The 21,379-nt window shown below is 40.1% G+C and overlaps 1 protein-coding gene across 1 annotated transcript; it reads left to right on the top strand.

Annotated features, from left to right (window-relative positions):
• The first annotated feature begins 1,119 nt into the window (after positions 1 to 1,119).
• On the top strand, positions 1,120 to 16,996 carry mmp14a (matrix metallopeptidase 14a (membrane-inserted)). Its single transcript, XM_058625241.1, has 10 exons — positions 1,120 to 1,508; positions 10,420 to 10,568; positions 10,704 to 10,829; positions 11,180 to 11,487; positions 11,630 to 11,791; positions 12,253 to 12,392; positions 12,862 to 13,000; positions 13,089 to 13,239; positions 14,200 to 14,315; positions 14,716 to 16,996. The coding sequence occupies exons 1-10, from the start codon at positions 1,425 to 1,427 to the stop codon at positions 15,033 to 15,035; spliced, it is 1,695 nt and encodes a 564-aa protein (XP_058481224.1). The 5' UTR covers positions 1,120 to 1,424; the 3' UTR covers positions 15,036 to 16,996.
• The last annotated feature ends 4,383 nt before the right edge of the window (positions 16,997 to 21,379 follow it).

Genomic DNA, 21,379 nt, shown 5'->3' with positions numbered 1-21,379 from the left:
TCACAGATGCATACAGGCTCTTATTGGATAATACCAGCTGTCAATCACACTGGTGTCCACTCGTATGTGTCCTGCTTTATGTATTTTCCTCTAAATGGGAACATGATTCACAAAAGTGATGAAAATCATGTTCCGAAACTAGCGATTGGAACTTTTATGTCAATTTTTCATGTCAAGAGCTCATATTTACCTAGTACCTGGTACTTTTTTTTAGTACCTGCTCTGGCGAGGTTCCAAGCGAGCTGAGAAGATACTATGGGTGACGTCGACAGACTGCTGTCCACTGTTTGGTCAGAGTGTCGTCACTGGAAGAGTCATGAGTGAAACGTACGACACGAGAATCAAACCAAACAATGCTCAGCTGTAGATCCTTAAAAAGACATACAAATCCTGAAACTTGCATCAATCTTCAACATTTAGCACGAAAATATCTAAAATCTCAATATTTAACAGAGGAGTCTGGTGTATTTAGCGACAACACTACTGAAGCGAGCCGCATCACGTATTTCAGCTCAGTGACTGTCAGACTGTGTTCCGGTCATGCAGGAAGTACTGAACTAATCTTTTTAATTAACTGATTCTAATGATTCAGTACACTGAAAACAACTGCTTTGCAAGGTACTAGTCGCTAGTTTGTGTGTGTCGCATATAAAACGAAGTCAAGGCAGTTTCATGCAGCTGTGCTATGATGACCCTGCCCATGTTGAGGAGGTATTATATTGTAATGGAAAACCAACCAAACCATGTAGAGTCCAGCCGTGCCAGTACCATATAGTGGAAAAGTGTGAAGATAATCACATCTTTTCTGGTATTTGAAGGTCACTGTATTTCACTTGCTCCATTTGCAATCTGCAATCTCACCACTAGTGTCACTAATTCTTACACACTGGGTCAGCTTTAAAGTATAAAATGTACTGCTATACTCAAGCTAAACATTGAATGATTACATAAACGTGCAGGTTTTTTGTTTAATTCATTGAATTTTACTGTGACATCTGAATGGATGAACATCATGCAGCCATTAAAAATAAATAAATGACGTCTGCACATCTGGAGGAGGACCCAGAGGAAAATCCATCTCCCTCTCCCTCTCTCTCTCTCTCTCTCTCTCTCCACGTCCACACACTCTCCACTCGCGGAGGCAAACAGCAGTCAAACTGTGGATCCTTAGCTGATCGCTGCTCACCGCCACCTGATGAGTTTGTGCTGCTTTTCATGTTGCTGATTTTGCTTTTGCGCACGCGGACAGGCGGGACGCAGATTTCTTTTTTCCCTGCCACGTTTTAAAACCATAACGGAGTGAGTTACATCGATCGAGACTGTTTTGATCTTTTCTTAAACCCCATCCAAGACGGCCGGAGACGTGTCTACAGTTAGTTTTGTGAGCTGTAGTGTTGTTTTGGTGGGGCGGTGGTTTGCAGATCATGAGAATGCTGCCCCAGCTCCTCACTGTGGCCTGTGTTCTCTGCTTCTCCGGCTTCTCCTCTGCAGATGTGTTACAAGCTGAGGTAAGTGGCACGCAAACATGCTTCATTTACATGGATTAAGTATACATAGTTGTCCAAAGATATCATGTGACATCATATTATCTAGTGTTAACAATGTGTGTATCAATATTCTTCATCAAAGTTGGCCAAAATAATCCATAAGAAATTGGTATTTTCAATCTAAAGTCATTTTTTGGCAACTTTAACAGCAATCTTAATTATTTTAAGCTATATTGTCTCACAAGGAAATGTAGTTGTTGTTGGTTTGTTATTTTTTATCTTTGGGGTCTTTTTTTTCTAATGTTTAATCAATCATCTCCTTTCTATATGTATTCCCCCTCCCTCAAACACTCTTAAACTTTGTTTTTCTCTTTCAACAAGTGTTTTCATGAAATAAAAGCAGATAAAAGACACAATAGAGGGGAAATAAGTATAATGGGAAACTTTTGCAGCCTCTGAAGGGGAATGAAGCAGGGAGGAGACGCAGCCATGCAGGGTTAGTGTACAGACTGGAAAACCTCAGCTGTGCTGCTTTGTTCAGAGAAAGAGGGGGCAGTGGGGTTGTTGGGGTTGGTGGTATGGGGGAGGGGGTTAATGGTTTTCATCCGCCTGTTTAGACTGCACACACAGAAAGCCAGGAAGTCGGTCTGCGTTTCACAACAAGCTGGACACGAGGCTTTGACTCCATGTGGGACACTTTAGGCCCGAGGGTGTAAAAATGCCTCAAGTGCAATTTAACTCTCATCAAAACAACATGTTTTGTCATCAGGTCTCGTGCAGAGATGTGGTAAATGACTAGGTTTGAGAATCCTGGGCGCCTCCAGTCTTGGCCTATTTTATACTGCTTTTAAAGATAGTCCTTCGTCCCTGAATGTTTCAGTTCACCTTGTGAAAAACACCAATAAACAGCCAGTAGCCATATACACTCATCAGCCACTTCTTTAGGTATTATGTATATCTGTTAAAGTGTCTGGTGTGGTCTTCTGCTGCTATAGCTCACGTGCTGTGAGTTCAGAGATGGCCTTCTTCATATCTTGGCTGTTTCAAGTGGTTATTTGAGTCACTGTTGCCTTTTTATCATCTCGAACCTGACCATTCTCCTCTAGACTTTACGCTTTTCCACCCAGGGAACCCAGGGTTCCTGATCTACTCAAACCAACAACCATGTTCAAAGTCACTTAAATCACCCTTCTTCCTCATTCTGATGCTCAGTTTTACATGTCTAAATGTCTAAAGGCATTAAGTTACTGCCATTGGACTGGCTAATTAGATATTTACATTAATAAAAAGTTGATCAGGTATACTTAAAGAAATGGCTGTTGAGGGTAAGTGCATGAAATATTGGGTGTAACACATTAGTATTTGGTCAAGTTCAGGCTGATTGTAAGGAAATGCACATCGAAGGTGTTTCTATTAGAATGTGAATAAAAAATGGATCTATAGCCTTCCTGCTTGAAAGGTAACTATTTATTGAATTGCCACCCCCCCCCCCCCGGCGACTCCACCGGTTGTTATTTTTGAGTGGGAGTATATGGGAAAATTATGTTTCCCACTTGCTTGAAAATGTCAGTAAACATTTTCCTGATGAGTTAATGGTCTTAGTGATGACATCGTTTGTAAATTATGTTCCACTGAAGAGAAAAATAGGTGATATATGATAACATATGAGTGAGCACCAGGGTGATGCACATTTGGTAGCGCCCATTAGGAGCGTGGTTGCAGGTGACGTTAGTCAACTTTCAGTTCCTAAAATTGATATGACGCTGGTTCAGTGGGAGATTTTTTATATTTTGCAACCGGGAGACTACATCCACTCATCTCCTGTGGTCTATGGTGTTTCTCAATAAAGGACAGGATGCAAGACTCACAGCCAGCTGTCACATGAAGCAAAAAAAAAGTCCATTAGCTGTAAATGTGTAAATACGAGAGTCTACGCTGTAGTTTAAAGAGAACACAGGATGCGCAAAGGAGGGCCTTAGTCACTGACCACAAGCTGCTGGCATGTGAGTCAGGCCAGACATGGTGGATAAGTCAGAGTCTGACAGTTTAGAAGATTCCTCAGGCCGCTGCCCTCCTGTGGTGAACACACCAACAGTGATGAATGTCTGTAAACAAAGTGAGACAACGCGACTGTTTACTGCAGCTAACATCTCTAAAATCACTGCTGCTGTCACTGATGTCACCTCAGTGCCGGGATGATAACAACCCTCAGTGCGGGTCAAAAGTGACCATCTTGTCTCCTGATGCAGGTTGTTTTATCTCGGCGCTGCGATGCTGATGCAGAGCGAGGATCAGCTTTAATTATGAGGTTGAGGATGACATCACCTGTGAGCTGCATGTGAACCCTGTGATCAAAAGATAGACGTGTCTGTGTGCGGAGAAAGTCGGGCACAGACACGAGAGACAAACTTGAGTAGGAGTGATATAAATGTTTAATGGTGCTCACTTTTATGGGGTTTGGGTGGATTGAGCAAGCAGCCAGGACTTAGACGCAGACACTGAACTTAGAGGAATTCTGCGGTTCATCATGTGTGTCTCAACATCTGAAAATGTCCCTGTCTGACTTCACTTTGACAAACTAAACCCACTTAATCCACACTGAGTGAAAAGAGAAGCTCCGCAAATTGAGAAGTAAGACCTCAGCTATTCTCTGAATATTGAAATCCTCTTCTGGTGAAGTCGGGTCCCTTTGCCTCTGGCATCTGTTTTCATTCTCCTCCTTTTTTTTTTTGCCTTGTCTGACCTTTTTTTTTTTTGCTTAAATAAAATGCAAAGCTGCACATTGTGAGCAAAGGAAGTGGGCAGCAAAGAAAACAACATGGTCTTTCAACTTAAACGGGATCTCTCCATATCTGGCAAAATATATATATATATATATATATTTTTTTTTTTATCATTGCCATCTGGAGACACAAGTCTCGTGATCGCAGTGCTGAGGCATACAGATGTGGCCAAAACACATCTGGGTTCAATTGTCTTTATCTACACTGGAGTCTCTGTCGATGTAGCATCAAAGGAGAGACTTGTTCATGATCTGGTGCATGGTGCTGCAGCTGTCACTTAAGAAATGCCAAAAATACTCTGGGATCAGCCTTAATGTGAAACTGATGGACTTCAGGTGGGGGGGGGAGTATCTTATCTTTTATCTACAGCTGAGAAAATCGTCCATTCAGGACATCAAAGAGAGTCTCTGGTGTTTGTCTCAGCTGGTTAGATAGGACTACATTTCCTTGTTGTACATTTACTTTCTATTTTATAAGGGTAAGGGTTATTCCAAGTATCCAACAAATCAAAGGGCAATATGATACTTGTTATTGTTCATTAATACTTCCTACTTCATAGATCATTTCAGATCATTTTGTTACATGATCATTTTCACGACACTCTTTTAAGAAATGATAAAGTCACTCAAGGGTCAAAGTCAACTCATTTGGTTTTCAGGAACTCTCGACAGCATCTTGTAGTCTACATCACCAGCTGAAGGTTATTTATTATTATTGAATACCCTCTTATTGTTGTTTGTCAAAATTAGCAAAATTTACATTGACTTTTATGTTTGATGCTACAGTATATTTCATATTTTATGCTATACTCACTTTAGATAAAGAATAGATGCCCCCAAAGTTTGCCATTTCCTGGACAGAAGAAGTGCTCAGCAACACCAAGAACATAAACACAGTCTTGCACAAAAAAAAGTCAAATTACATGAAAGTTTCATCAGCTAAAAGCAAATGAACATGTATGTAAAAGTCAATGTGAAATGGATCCTTACAAAACAGGGCTAAACAGTCCCGAAAGTTCAACCTAAAGTGTACTTTTGAACAATTAATTATCAGAAATAAATAATGTAATACATATGAATATAGTATAAAAAAATGAGAATACCTTATGTGGAGTTTATTCTGCATCATATTTAATGGATTCCTATGCTTTATGTTTATGAAACATTAGTCTGCAAAGAAACTAGAAACATCTGCATTTTAGTGTGTTGAACTAAAAAGTCTCGTAAAAGTAACATAATTGTGTAATCTATAAAGTGCTACTGTCCTGTTAGATGACAGATGTTTGTAACGGTGTTTATTCGTGTGAAGTTGGCAGGCATCAGTATAATAAGGTTTCCTTCAAGCACATTAAAAAACCCTCTGGTATGATGTGACCCGTTTGACCCGGTTGAAATGTTAAATAAGGAGAACTATCACACATGGTGCTGGTGTGAGTGCTAACTGGGTCAGAGGAGCCAAAATAATGAAGGCAATGTGAGATTCAACCGCTCATGAGCAGAATTCTCTGCTTTTTCCGTTGGCACCGAGCAAGAGGAACATCTGACTCAGTCCCTCAAATTTAAATTCGGCCATACTCCGAACTCTTTCTCTTGCCCTGCTTTTCATTTACCGCTCTTATATCCTTCTAATGTCTTTACCTCCCTGTCTTGTGGCGCAGCTCTGCTCCTTAGATCATCGCCTGCTCTCCTTCACCTTTTTTGTCTGGGCTTTTTCTTTCCTCAGGTCTGGTGACATTTAAAAGATGGGAAATAAAGTCATTTTCAAAGCTTAATTTTGTTGAAATAATGCTGTGACACTTACACCGACTCACCATACACAAACTTTGACACAATACTGACCTCTCAACACAATATCACATCATTATTTTTGGTCCAACCAACACGGTGCATTTAGTAACCCAGTGACAGCTTTTCTTCCCATAAATATGTCGTCATTGTCTTTCTTTGAACCACAAATCTATAAATGTTCAGGGGATTTTTTTGTTTTTTGTTTTTCGTTTTTTTTATAAGTCTTGTAGGAAGTTGTGGTCGGCTGATTTTCATAGCACATATCACATGAATGAGTGTGTGACAATATCAGATGTGTCCTGTGATGCGGGACAAACATTCAGACATTACATACATGCTGCTTACCTTTTGTTAAAGACAGGATTGCAAAAGTTAGCAGCTGCTCCGACGCCACAAAACATCAGGAGCCCACAAAACTCGTGTCTCACTGTGTTTCGACATGTTTGTTCCTGAGCATCTGATGAACATTTGTTCAGAAATGTGTAACACAAAAGGCACAACAGCACCTGACATAATTAGGGGCATTACGTTTTAAGTCTACCAGACACTGAGGCCTTATATGTCTCAAAATATAGTTGTAGAAAATGTATTTGTTGTTTTGTGCTTATGTGTTGCTTTTTTTTCCGGAATTGTTTCCTCAAATTTAAGGCCAGGTGACATTTTAGCAGAGAAAAACTCTACATGTTGTAAGAATTTCGCAGTGAAGTTGCTGACCTGACTTCCAGCAGCACATTTAACAGGTTTTTGGAATGTCATGGGAATGCAATTCTAATTTATAGCACCAATAAATAGGGCTGGGTCATATTGTCATAAACATTATCATGATAAATAAGTGTCAGTTTAGTCAATATCAATGATTGTCATTATAAAATGTCAAATAGGTAAAGATTAGGTTTTGTTCTTGTGCGAAAGTAGAAGAATTGTGTTTTTGATGGTTTTTATGGACAGAAAACTTGTTAAACATAGACACGTTTCACTCACAGACACGTTTCCATGTACATATGGTTATATATCAGCTGCATTACTGTCCTTGTCCCAGTATGTTGAAGCTTTCTTATACTAAAAAAGCCCATTTTGTCCAATTAATGGTCCCAAACCCAAAGATAGGAATTTCACTATAGGCTTTAACACCAGTGTTGTAATGTAACAAAGTAAAAATACTTTGTTACTGTCCATAAGTACAGAATTCACATGTCTGTACTTTATCTATATTTCTAGCAACTTCTACTTTTACTCCACCACATTTCCTCTAACTACCTTTGTTACTGGTTACTACCAAATAAAATCAGAAGAAGAAGAGTTGGTAATGGTCTGTATTTATAGAGCTTTTCTCATCTCAAAGCTGCTTTACACTACAGTTTTGCCATTCACCCATTCACTCTCACATCCATACAGTGCATCTACATGAGAAGGACACGTATAGACTAGTGGAGCTGGGAGTCAAACCCACAACCCTGCAGTTGAATGACGAAAATGAGCTACTGTCGCTCAATTCTAACTTTTACTTTTACTCACTTTTACCTTTACTCCTAAAATTTAAGTGCATTTTATATCAGGAAAATGAATTTTGAGTACAGCAAGTACATATACTTATATATATATATATATATATATATATATATATATATATATCCCTACAAGTCATATACTTTAAGACTTTTACTCAAGTAATACTGTAAAAGTCAAAGTCAAAGTTTCTGCTGAACTACTTTTACTAAAGTATCCCTTTAAGGTACTTTATTTACATATTATATGTTTTGTTTTGCTCAAAAGTGACAGAAATTAATAATAGAGTAAGTCAAAATGGAATATGGCCGTCAGGTCACCGCAGGGTCACACAATCCATGTGTGCATCACACAGCCCCACAGAAACACAGTCACAGTCACGTTTACATCATGCTGGTTGTGCTTTATACATTCAGACCTCATGTCATTGCACACACACACACACACACACACACACAGACTGAGGGGTGGCAGTCAGCCCTTTGACCACACATGGCTGTGCTACCTATAGCTTCTCTGACGCCAACAATACCGACCATGTACTCAAGTCTCAATAAATAGAGGCTTTGACGGTGGCTGCTGGGAGTTCCAGGGGAGGAGGGGTGTATGCTGGGATACCTGGCGTCTCAGCCGGAGGTGGTGATGGTGGTGGTGGCAGTGTGTGGAGTACTTTTTAGTACTCGGGGAGAGAAATGCAGGTCTTCACAGTGTGGGGGGGAGACTTTTCATGGGAGTGTTTTTATAGAAGCAGACGCGTCACCACACTGGAGCCACAGGACACACTAGCAGCACTCAGCAGAGAGGCACGGGGAGAAAATGTGGCGTTAACAGGCAGATTGACTCAGAGAGAGTCAGGAGATAAATTAAGTTAACTACATGCTTAAATAATGCAGAGAAATCTTGACAAAATTCTGAGTCGGGGGGGATGTAGGAGTGCAGAGAAGGACTGGGGATGTGTTGCCTCACTGCAGCCTCTCATAAGTGACCCTTGTTCGCTGGCCTCTCTGCTGGCCACTGTGGGACTAACAGTGGCTGTGTGTGCACAGGTAGTCCTGCACAGTTGCTCTCAGTCCATCCCTCCTCCTGCTTTTCCTTACATTTGTTGGAGGAAGGCTGGAAAAACAACAGAGATATGTGAGGATTACATGATACAAAACAAAAAAAAATTCACTCAAAGGTCAAATACACATTTGACCTGAAAATGTTTTTCACATTTTAGTGTGAAAAACATGTTATTCTTACACAGTGGAAGCTTAAAGACGCATTAAAGCAACAATAATTTCAACATGGCACAGTTACAACATAAAAAAGTCACAGCAGCTGCTTCTTAATTGTGCAGATTGAACGCTTTCTTGATCTTAAATCATTTTATGGAATAATAAATCAAGAAAACAATCTCCAGATTAATATAAATCACCAACAGCTCTGCATTACAGTACTAGTTTCATTACCAGTGCTATGAATAAAAAAAACAACTATATTTAGACATTCCCACTGGTTAAAAAGCCGGTTTAATCCCAGGTTTAAATAGGTTTTTGAGGTGGCATTCATTCCTGGGTCAAACGACTCTGCAATGCAATGCAGGTTTTGAATTGGCCTTGGCTCTAATTACACCTAAAACTTCAAGGAACGTACAAGGCAATGTGTGGCAATTTAATTTAAATTTAATTGAACTAATCCTCTCCTTGTGGATTAAAAATAGAAATTAAAAGCAAACCCCAGCCTTGAGCATGGCAGCGTCTCATCCAGTCTTAGAGCACCAGCAGCAGCAGGCTGTGGAAAGAATAGGTTGGTCTTTCATGTGTGAAGATAAATAGTGGTGGTTTTTGGTTGACATGAAGGCAGACAGAGACAGAAGGAGGAGGACAGACGGAGACACGGGCAGTAGGGTCTTAAACTCAAGCTTTGAGGAGCCCAAATGTTGCTGACAATGTTAATTTTTCCAGCGTTATGACCACTGGTTGTCTTTGGCTGCAATAGTCTAGACAGAGCACGGGGTCAGTGTGACTAATATGACATCAGCGTATTCAGTTGGTGTGTTTTATTTGGTTCTTTCATTTCGTTTGTTCTTATGACCCCACAACAAAGTCTTTTGGCTGTCACAAGTTCAGCGTACGATTTGGTGATGGTCTGTATTAAGATATTGTAGAGGGGATAATGTCACCAGAAAAAGACACACAAACCCACTTATATGTGCAAACACCCTTCGTCCCCCTCGTTCTCAATCTGTGCTGCACACATCTGAGCAGAGAGAGAAGCAGCTCCTAACAAGCACTGACACTTCACTGGAAGAAGCCAAACACCCACAGGTTCATACAAGCGGCCAATCCCCTGTTTTTTTGTTGACTAAGATGTTTTCCAGTGGTTTCCCTGTTGTTTCTGGCATGTGTCACTTCTAAGACCAATCTGAGCCAGAAATTTAAGTAAAACAGAAGGAAGTGGCCTTAATAAGTGCTATTACACACGTCATCATTACCTGGTATATATTTAAAGTTTACTCATTTCTAGCAGCCCAGTTTTTCGACAATTCTTTGTTTTCTTAGCATGTTTTCTTTTTATGGAACCATAAAGTTTAAAAAAAACATTGCTTTTTTCACATGAGGGCAATTGCAGACAGCAATGTGCATTGTTTTTCTGCAGAAAACAATGTATGTAAAGAACTCTATGGAAGAACTGCAAACTAAAATACTAAAATACCAATACTGATAGAGGGAACTGTGTTAAGCTTTGTGCAGGTTTAGTGATTCATTCTATCCTGTCCAAGGCACAGTTATATGTTTAGCTAAGAAAAAAAAAACAATGATTCACTTATCCCATAAATCAAACACACACCATCATCTTCTTCTTCTCCCTCAGGCTTGGCTGCAGAAGTATGGCTATCTTCCTCCTGGCGATGTCAGAGCTCAGGCCATCCGCTCACCAAAGACCATTGAAACAGCGATAGCAGCCATGCAGAGGCTGTATGGTTTGACTGTCACCGGCTCTATAGACGTAAACACATTAGAGTGAGTCCTGATTGACACATACATGGTTTAATATCATTAAATGGCATAGAGGTTAACATTTACAAAAGAATGTGTCCTTAAAACGATGTCAAAAATATTTTTCAAAATCTCAATTTTTTCTTTTGTCGTTGCTAGGGCGATGAGCCGGCCACGGTGTGGTGTCCCTGACAAGTTTGGCCCGCAGCTGAAAACAAACCTGCGGAGGAGGAAGAGATACGCCGTGCAGGGTCTGAAGTGGGACAAGTCTGAGGTGACCTACAGGTAAGATCAGTCTCTCTAAATACCTGCACTGGCTACTTCCTGTTTCACTTCTCTTCAGGGTATCATTTTGAATAAATGTCCATCATATCCCATCCCTAACGTCCCACCCTCACCAGCACGAAATTGTTGATCAATTGGAAGATCGAGTCAAAAAGGGACTGAAGGAAAAGGTACAAAATAAAGTTAACTTTAAGTGCCTTGCTCAAGGACACATATAGACTAGCAGAGGCAGAAATTGAACCCACAACCCTCCAGTTGAAAGACAACTCGCCCTACCACTGGATATGCTGTACCTGCCAATTTTAGTGTGAAAGAGGCTTAACTGTCTGTCTCTTCCTTCTTTATGACAGCATACAGAACTACACCCCTAAGATCGGGGAGCGAGCCACGTCTGAAGCCATTCGAAAGGCGTTCAGTGTGTGGGAGAGCGCCATCCCGCTCACCTTCAGAGAGATCCCATACAGCCAAATCAAAGGCAAGGTTGACAAGTTCGCAGACATCATGCTCTCTTTTGCGGATGGTTTCCACGGAGACAGCACTCCTTTCGACGGCGAGGGGGGCTTCCTGGCTCACGCCTATTTCCCCGGACACGGCATTGGGGGGGATACACACTTTGACCTCGCCGAGCCGTGGACCACCGGGGCCGTGGACCAGGGAGGTAAGAGGAAGACGAGGAGATGGTGAAAGGACAGATCTTGTTCTAAACTTAGACAGACTACATTTTCACGGCCTTTCTCCCTCTCTCTCTCTCTCTCTCCCTCTCTCTTTCTCTTTCTCTCTCTCTCTGTGTGTGTTTGAAGGTAATGATGTTTTCCTGGTCGCCGTCCATGAGTTGGGTCATGCTCTGGGTCTGGAACACTCAAACAACCCCTCTGCCATCATGGCTCCCTTCTACCAATGGTTTGACACTGAAAACTTCCAGCTCCCCGACGACGACCGCAGAGGCATCCAAACAGTTTATGGTGTGTTGCTCTCCTGAGAGAGTTATCATTTTTTTGTAGCAGCAGTTGTCTCCATGAATGCATCAAATTAAAGGGGCTACACGTAAAATACGTACAACAGCGACAGGGCCTGTGTAAAACTGTGTTCTTGCACATACGCAAACGCATTATATACAATAAATATATGTGTAGAAAGTCGAGAAAGGGGCCTTTAATGCATCTCCACTGCAGACACTGCAGGTTTTTTCTTCTCTTTTGACATTTTTGAGAGCGAGAGAGTAGTGAGGCTTTTTAGATTCAGCAATGTTCTGCAGCTCTGACCCATACCTGCAGCTCACTGTGTTTGACTAAGGTCATTTTCACACCTAAAATTCTATTAGATTCTTTTGTTTTAAGGAAAAGGACTGCAAAAAAAAGGCTTAGCTATTGTTACTGCAAATGAACTATTTCTAACTTCCCTTATTCTCACATCTTCACCTCAGGAACCAAGTCTGGTGCTCCCCCTCCTCCTCCTCGACCCACAAAGCCGTCCATCCCTGACAAACCAGAACAAGGCCCAGACATCTGTGAGGGACACTTTGACACTATTGCCATTCTGAGAGGAGAAAAGTTCGTATTCAAGGTAGAACAGGAGGTTTTTTTCCCTCAAATTAGTTTGAACTCTTAATGCTATGATATGTAAAAATGGCTTCCATAGAAAGGGTTGACTGAGAGGAAGAGGCAGTAATCCCATACAGCTAATAATCTCTGGAATAACTGAAGGGTGTATGTCTGTCATGATTACCAAATCATTAAACACTAAATTATTATTAATATTATAATTAAAATACACCAGAAGATGATTGTGATGTTCACAGCATTTATTTATTTCATTCTTTAGTCTATACTAAAATAACTAGAGGGTTAGGGTTAACTAAATTAGATTATCCTTAACATTTCCTGTTATTATGCAGTATTGACCCACTTCAAGTGGACTGAGAAAAAAACTCCTCATGCTTTTATATATTATTGGATGGAATAAAGTCAAAAACTCTCCTCTCTAGGAATACATTCTACCCTAGCTCTAATAAAACCTCCCGTATGTCTTGCAGGACAAATGGTTCTGGCGTGTGCGTAACAACAAGGTGCTGCCCGGTTACCCGATGACCATCAGTCACTTCTGGAAGGGCCTGCCTTCAAACATAAATGCCGCCTATGAGAGGGATGATGGGAAGTTTGTCTTCTTCAAGGGTAGGTTCCCTGTCAGATTAGACTTAAAACCAGATTTAGGATGAACACATCACTGCAACAGTGATGAATTTCATGTGTTTGCCTCCAGGTGACAAATACTGGGTTTTCAGTGAGTCCAGCATGGAAAAGGGTTCCCCCTACAGCCTGAAGGACCTGGGCACTGGTTTACCGAAGGACAAGCTGGATGCTGCTCTGTTCTACACACCAACAGGACAGACGTACTTCTTCAGAGGCAACAAGTGAGTCATCCACTCACTGCCTCTGGTACTCTTAACTCCACTGAAAAATAATATCCACTAATATTCTGCACTAACTACTTGTTTTGTTATTGCCACTCGACCTTCGAGATTTCATATGAAACATTCCTGCACCGTTCATGCAGAGATTAAATCTTTTCCATTTCGCTCACACAAAAAACCCACTGTTTGGATTCTAACCTATTTTATCTAACAGCATAGTTCTTTTTCCAAGAGAAATACTTTTGCCTTTATTCAGTGCGGTATGCGAAACTCACCGTGATAACGCAACTTAACAACATCTCGAACAGGCTTTGAGAAATGCTTGGATAATTCAAAAAAGTCCTTTTCCATTTATGTCATAGCACATTTATAATTTATTCTAGTTGTGGATAAAAAAAAAAATCATTTAATTACAATAAAATATACAGTGTAAAACATTTTTTGAATCAGGCTAAAAGATTTATCAACGAGCACTATGACAATATCACATTGTTGCTACACCTGACCACTATTGCCAAGTGTTTTTATGCATGTTAACTCCCGTTTACACCGGGAAGTCACAGGTATGATAGTAATAATAATCTGAAGAAAAACATTAGGCTCCTCACACAAATTCGTGCCAGGAGCCGTTTCGGCCCATAGCATTCGCGCTCAGGCCCTAATTATTAGTCCCACAACAGGGACATTTGCGATGTTACACTAGCACAGATTGTAAAAAAAAAAGCTAAAGTCTATTAAACACGCATTATAAAGACTATATAAGGAAAAGTATTAAATATTTGAAGTAGTAAAAATCGTAGTAGTCATAATAACCCAAATATGTTTATTATATAACGCAGCTATGTGTCATTTCTTTGTGAAACGTAATACAAAAGACTGAGACGTCATTCTCTCCACAGCTCTGAGTCTGAATTAATCACCTCAGCTATTTCTAATAATTTTTTTTAAACTTTTTTGCAGGTATTATCGCTTCAACGAGCAAACTCGCACCGTGGACAGTGGCTATCCAAAGCCCATCAGCATGTGGAGTGGCGCACCAGACAACATCAAGGCCACCATCATGAGTGAAGACGGATGTGAGTTTTCCTACCTATTGTTCCCTATTGGAACTGAGTTAATGGGGTAGTAGTTAAAATGAAGTGGGACACATCAAGACTAGTTAGCGTTCACACTTCACCCTACGCCTCTACCTCAACAAGAAACGGACAAGATTTTGTGTTGAGTGTTTTTTTTGGAATTAAAAATGACTGCCGACAATTTTGCTAAATGATCAGTAGTTTGAGTGTTTTAAGGAAACATCTTGGGTTTCTGATGCCATCTCCTGACCTGACCTAGTCAACAGGAAGATTGATAAATGGATGGAAAAAGTAATGGCAGATTAAATGAAAATGAAATAGTTTGCAGCTCTTTCTTGGACTGAAATTCAGCTGTTTTAAATGAAACAAAACTAATTTGTTTTCCTTCAATTGTCCTCAGCTTACACATATTTCTACAAAGCCAACAAGTACTGGAAGTTCAACAACCAGTACATGAAGGTGGAGTCAGGGTACCCTAAGTCTGTGCTCAGAGACTGGATGGGCTGTGAAAGCGAGGAGCCCAAGAAGGGTCGGGAAGAGGAGGTGATCATCATCGAGGTGGACGAAGTGGAGAGCGGGGCTGGGCCCGTTGCCGTGGTGATCCCTCTCCTGCTCCTGGTGCTGGTGATCATCACCCTCGGAGTGCTTTTGTTCTTCAGGAAGTACGGAACGCCTCGACGCCTCCTCTACTGCCAGAGATCCCTACTGGACAAGGTGTAGACAGAGCGATGGGTGACTGACAGACTGATGCAGAGGGACAGACAGAGAGGAGGAGAAGAGGAACGAGGGCCAACTGAAACTGAGAGAGGGAGGAAGTGAAAGAGGAAAGAAGAGGGAGCAACTGGAGGGGAAAAAAATGTTGTCAGTGGTTTGTATGTGCCACGAAAGAGGGAAAGGGCCCTAGGAACTGAAATCAGGAAAATGTGTATTTGTATGTTAACTATGTACATGTGCTGTTGTGTGAAGACTCTTCTTCATCGACTTCCCTCCCGCCTCTCCTCTCTCACATCCCAGGTATTAAAGAAAGAGAAACATCCCTCCTTGCTTCCTCTCCTTTAAGTGGACGACTCCAGCTGAACTGCTGTCTGATTCAAACCAACAGAAACTTTACAAATGTGTTTTAATTAAAAATAATTCATCTCTGTTACACGATTTTTATTGTTGCTGTGGAATTCATCTGTACGTCATTGTACTTTTATTTTGACTTAATCATTTCTACATCTATTGTTAAATCTTGTATTTTGGCAACATTTGGAGGCTGGGTATCAAACCTCCGACTTCTTCAGCACTGCCACAAATCCACAGCAACAGCCAGCAAGTAGCCTATTACTCATAACCTTGTTTGCTTGTTTAGCCTCAGATTTAAATCACATTTTAGCACTTGTACTTTTGCTTGTGTGACGTCTTTGAGAATGTATCACGTGAGGCCTTTTGTGTTCATGCAAAAACAAGAGAATAATGTTTATACTCCTGAAAGTAAGGTACTGACATGTGTATCAATTTTGTTTTGGTACTTAAGTATTTTAACTAACACTTTTTAAAACAACAGCAAGCCTTACACCAAAGAGGACCATTTCAGCTGTAGTTTGAGTATAATGTCACAACACTTACTCTTTAAAGGTCTAGTGTGTAAGAAACTGTGACATCTAACCACGAGGCTGCACTTTGCAACAGATATAGGACTCGTCCACTCACACCTCCTTTTCCAAAGTGAGTCAGGAAACTACAGTGGCTTTTGGATACCAAATATTTGGATACTCTGGCTAGTTAGTCCCTTTAGACTGTTGCAAGAAACATGACCGTGCAACATGGCGACACCCCAAAGCAATATTCTTGCTAGAAGTACATCATCAAAGTTCATTTCAAGAATAGTGATTATACAATAACCTAATTATGGGTAGTATATTCAAGTAAACCTGCCAGTAAACCTTCCTAAATGATACACACTGGACCTTTAAGGAGAAAGTCTGAGCATTGATGGTTGCAGACTTTTTGGGATTTTGTCTACAAAAGCCAAACTTAACACAAGGCTGCTTAAAGGGGTTTCATCTGAAAGTCTGCACATCTGCACACACAGATGTTACTGCAGCTTCAGGTCATCAGAGTTTCAGGAAAAACTCAAAATTGTTCAGTGCAAGCAGTCAGACGAGAATTTCAAGTTTTATCCCATAACATGACGGTTCCGAGACATTCCTGTACTTTTGTTGTTGTTGTCAGATACGAGCAGAGCGGCTCGTCCGAATGGGTCAGTACACAGAACACTTTCCAACAATATGGTGCAATTTTTTAATTATTATCATTGTTATGGGAAACTGTTGTTATTATAAATATGATTATTGTTATTATTGTTCTCCTGGTAAAGTTATAATTATTTTTTTTGCTTTAGTATATTGTCATTTAAAGTCCTGCTGGACAGAGGCATAATGTGACAATGATGGAAATGAATCCCAGTTTTCATTCAGTGGAGGGTGAATTAGATCAGATCAGAGGGTAAATGTGACGTCAGCACAGAATAACAAGCAATTCTATTTATGTACTTTGATACAAATGGTGCTCAATGATTTTCTCTCTCTGTTTATTTTTTACTTGGTCAAAATTGAAGGTGAATTGATTTAGATAATGACAATGATAATGGTAATAATATTTATAATGATGATATCAATAAAATGGAATGAGATTTGTTTTTTTTCCCCTGCCTGTTTTTACTTTTGTATTTCAATAGATAAAGTGAAATTAAACTATTTTCTACAAAAAAAAATTCTCTTAGAATCTTTTCACTAGTAAGTGACAACATTTTTACAAACGCTATTGATGCAGCTGCATTTTGGATTTAAAAGTTAAAATAATGTCCTATTTGATTTCCATTCTCAGTTTTTGAGAACATTTATTGAGGGAACTTTCAGTCGAAGATTATTTTTGAAAAATATCCTCATGATCATTGTGGTTAAACTACACTTGTAGGGATTAAGTGGTCTTAAATTTGGCAGAAATATATAATGATAACCTGGATTCTGAAATAGTGGCCCAGATACATACATGGTTTATACAAAGGCTTTCTCATGTGTGGCATTGGTGGCTAGCATCTAGAAACTAATACCAGTTTGTGCTTTCATATGATGTGATGCAAGATATGTCAATACTACTCATTTTCTTTCTTTGTATTAGGCAAAGGTGTTTTTTCCCCCCTAATTTGCAACCCTTTTATGGCGGCCATTTTGACAGGTCAAAAAAGCACAGGTGTAAACAATCACGTTAAAGACGGTCGAGTTCCATTCAGCTGCCTTTGTCTTACCCTTAGAATAAGCCTTTTTAAATGTACTTTAGGTAAGGGCCTTACTTTACAGAGGCGGCCATCTTGTGCCGTCATGTGTCTACAGCCCTTAATTCTTACATACTGGACCTTTAATTGAATTTAACTATTAAAACAGCCCCTGTTCCCATGTCTTATCCAGACACAATTATTTAATAATGTTCTTTTAACAATGAACATTCAAGTGTGTCATTTGCTACCATGGTTGCCATAGTAACCCATGTGATAAATCTCACTAGTGCCTCAGTCACCGGCCAAGTTTGAAGATTGTCAAATGAACCATTGGACAGTTATGTGATTAACAGACACACACAGACATTCCTCGAAGTCACAGAGAGATATAAGTGAAATGACATAAATCTTTGGTTGTGATGAAGTTCAGGGTCTTCCTCTCCTGACAGAACCAGGTCAGTGCAGGAGATTCTTTCTCTTTTTTTGGTGACGGATGGAAACGTCTGGTTACAGTTACAGCACTGGTTGTTTTGGACAGGCAGCCTGTGGCCGTGTGTTGAGGAATGAGTGCAGGAAAAAATGATAAAACGGTCACATTTTTCAGAGGAGCAAGCTCCCGCTAAGCATCTGGTATTCTTGACAAACATCTGAGCCTCGTGGGCCGAAGCAGCTGTAGTCTGCATGTGTGTGTGTGTGTTACGCCCCAGCTCTCCCCTATTAAAATTTACTGTAAAAACGTTCGAAAAGAAATAGTGTGTGAGGAGAAAGAAAGTGGGAAAGAAGAGTTGAGGTGAGAGAAGTGAGAAGTCCACAAGAACAGAAATTATTTCATTTGTTTCAGGAAATTTTTTCCTCCTGTCAGCAGCCCCCTCCTCTGCCCTCTCTGTCCTTGCGATTATTTCCTGAACCAGAGCAAACTGATCTTTTTTATGAGGCTTCATTTTCAAACCACTCCTCTTCTCACCACAAGTATCTCAGCTCTGCTTTTGCTCTTTCCATCTCAGCCCCCTCCCCTCTCCCTGTCCCCTCTTTGCTCGTGCTCTCCTACGCTTTTAAGTTTTCATATATAGCGTGTCATGGTAAACAACAATTACATACAGTTTGAGTAAATGACAAAATTGGTTTGAAAAAAAAACAACACATGTAAGATATTTTGTTGGGAATGTGTTTGCAATTATGCTTTAATCTCTCAAAACCGTTTCCATGTACATTACAGTGTCCAGAACACATCGCACTGCGAAAAACAGCCCGAGAAGAAGAATCTGCCAATGGGATAAGCAATACTTAATACTTTAATACTTAAAACTAGCAGCAAGTGCATCAAAACAAGGAAAAGTAGGTCAAAAAACAGACAAAACTGAATAAAGTTGTACTTACGAGAAGGGAAATTACGCCATGGAAGAAGTGTTTACTTAAAATAATTCTTCATTTACTTGATTAAGTTGAATTTAAGAATTTATGAATTTTCCAACGGTCCGGTCAATTTGACCCATAATATTTAGCATAAAAGTTGCCCTTTCTAAAATGTCTTGTCTTTTAGCAGTTGCACTGTTGAAAGTATAGTTAATGCTACATAATACACGTAAATACAGTTGTTTTTTTTTGGGGGGGGGGGGGGGGGGGGTTTAAAGTGTACAAGACATTTATAGGACGCGTCAATATTAACACAGAGTTTCAGAGAGACTGTCTTGAGGCGTATGGCGCATGAAAGGAGTGTGTTCATCTGATGATTGTTTCCAGGAGATTAAATAAAGATACAACATATTCCAAAGCTTTTTAGTGAAGCACTGATCAATGATGTCATCGTCCAACCTCTTACTTCCTCTTTCTCTTTCTTTATTTAAACAGCACGCATGCTTTTCTCCTTCTCCATTTTTGGTGTACTTGTGTAGCAGAGTTACAGCACCACACACAGGCCTGGCATATGTACTGCAATGCCGTCTTTTTTTAAGAACAAAAAGAAAAAGATTGTACAGGGAAAGTTCTGTTTCTGTGTGGATAAAGTAGGCCAGAAAATGAAAACAATGAAGCTGGAGGATGCTAAAATGCTCTGAAGGGCTGAAAGAAACTGCAGATTCAGGTGATAATTCTCAAGAGTTAATATTAGGCTAAAAAGTAAGTAAGTCTTTCAGATTTGGAATTTAGCCACAAGTTTTCAACTCCATTTTTACATATAGTTTAGTGAAGTTTCACCGAACACTAACCTGACTGACCTGACTTTTTCCTCCCCACATCTGCTCATCCACTTTCCTCCAGCACAGGCCAAACTGTGTCACCTGGTGTTTCCATTTGTCTCAGTGGACCTTTCTCATGCACAGTTACTGTCGTGACCGATTCCGCTCTGTGGACAAAGTGATCGGTGTGCACATGCTGCTGAACTCAACTGTGTGCGAACACTCCCTCTTTCCAAAATGTCATCTTCACTCGCCCAAGCACACATCATTGTGTTTATATGTGTTACAACACCTTTCTTTTTATGCTTTATAACTCAGTCATGACACCTTAAAAACTGTTTTCAGGTTGCCAGGTTGAGAAAAACTAAATGTGTCCACTTACTTTCCACACGCACAAACATATGAGGCAACAAACATAAAGAATTAACAAGTCCTTTTGATGAATTAGCAAAAATATGCTATTTATTTCATTGTTTTTTTGTTTTATGTTTTCCATTCACAAACTAACTGCCGACTACAAAGCAGTCATGTGAATATGTCATGTGTATTAATGCATCAATTTGCAACCCCCAAGTGGGTGACAAGACGATTTCTATGAATCAAACACAATAAATAAAACAATTATAAATTTTATAATTTAACGAAAATTGTTACAAAAGATCTTGTAAGATTTTTAAAAGACAGACACTAGAGGAATTAAAGGTCCAGTGTATAAGAATAAGACATCTAGTCGTGAGACTGCAGAGTGCCAACAGAGAACCAAAGCAGTCAGAATCAGAACATTACTTTTGATACTTAAGTACAGAAAATGTCATATACTTTAAGACTTCCACTTTAAAAAGTGACTAAAACCTTACCAAAGTCATTTTCTGGTAAGATACTTGTACTTTTACTCAAGTATCCCTTTAATGTTCTTTATACAAGACTGATAATATATACAATTTCTGCCAGAAAACCCTCCTAAATGTTGATGTTGATGTAATAATACATTACATTTTGTGTAAACCTGTTCTACTTTCCCATCTTCTTGAAAGGTCACATTTGCTAAAGCTGCTCTTAAAACTGGAATTAATTGTCTGGTTGTGTTCAACATGGTCTCCACGTTCCCAAATACTTTCCAGGACCCGCGCAAAGAATTCTCTGTTGCTTTCTAGGAAATTAATAGGAAACTGTGCTTCACAGCTCTCACGCTGATGGCTACACAACAGTCAGTCAAGAGACACGGTTGTCAGAGATGTCGCTGATCAGGAACAGGCCGAAAAGAAATTCTCTTCCTACAGGGCTTTGTGTTTGGAGGTGCTCCACACTATCTGGCAAACATCTGTTCTCCTCGTCTTGTAGGTCTCACAGATGACATCTTTGGCAGCCATGTTGGCTTTTACTTGTCTTTTTCATTTTCTCGCTCTTTCACTGTCAGCCATTTTACTGCTGAACTCATACGGTGTGGCTGGGCGGTGCAGGAACCACCATCAGGCTCAGCACTCCTTGACCATGCCAAGCAGGAAGTGGCCAAGACAGCTGTTTGTAATTCAACGTGAGACTTTGTTTGGGTGACCTACATTATGGCACCATTTACTTTCTACTGTAACTCCAACAGCACTTTTTCCCTCCTCATTTTCTCATATTAC

The sequence above is a fragment of the Solea solea genome, chromosome 3 (genome assembly GCF_958295425.1).
Source record: "Solea solea chromosome 3, fSolSol10.1, whole genome shotgun sequence".
Taxonomy (NCBI): domain Eukaryota; kingdom Metazoa; phylum Chordata; class Actinopteri; order Pleuronectiformes; family Soleidae; genus Solea; species Solea solea.
The sequence above is the reverse complement of the archived record's forward strand: the minus strand, read 5'-3'. Positions and strand labels throughout refer to the sequence as shown.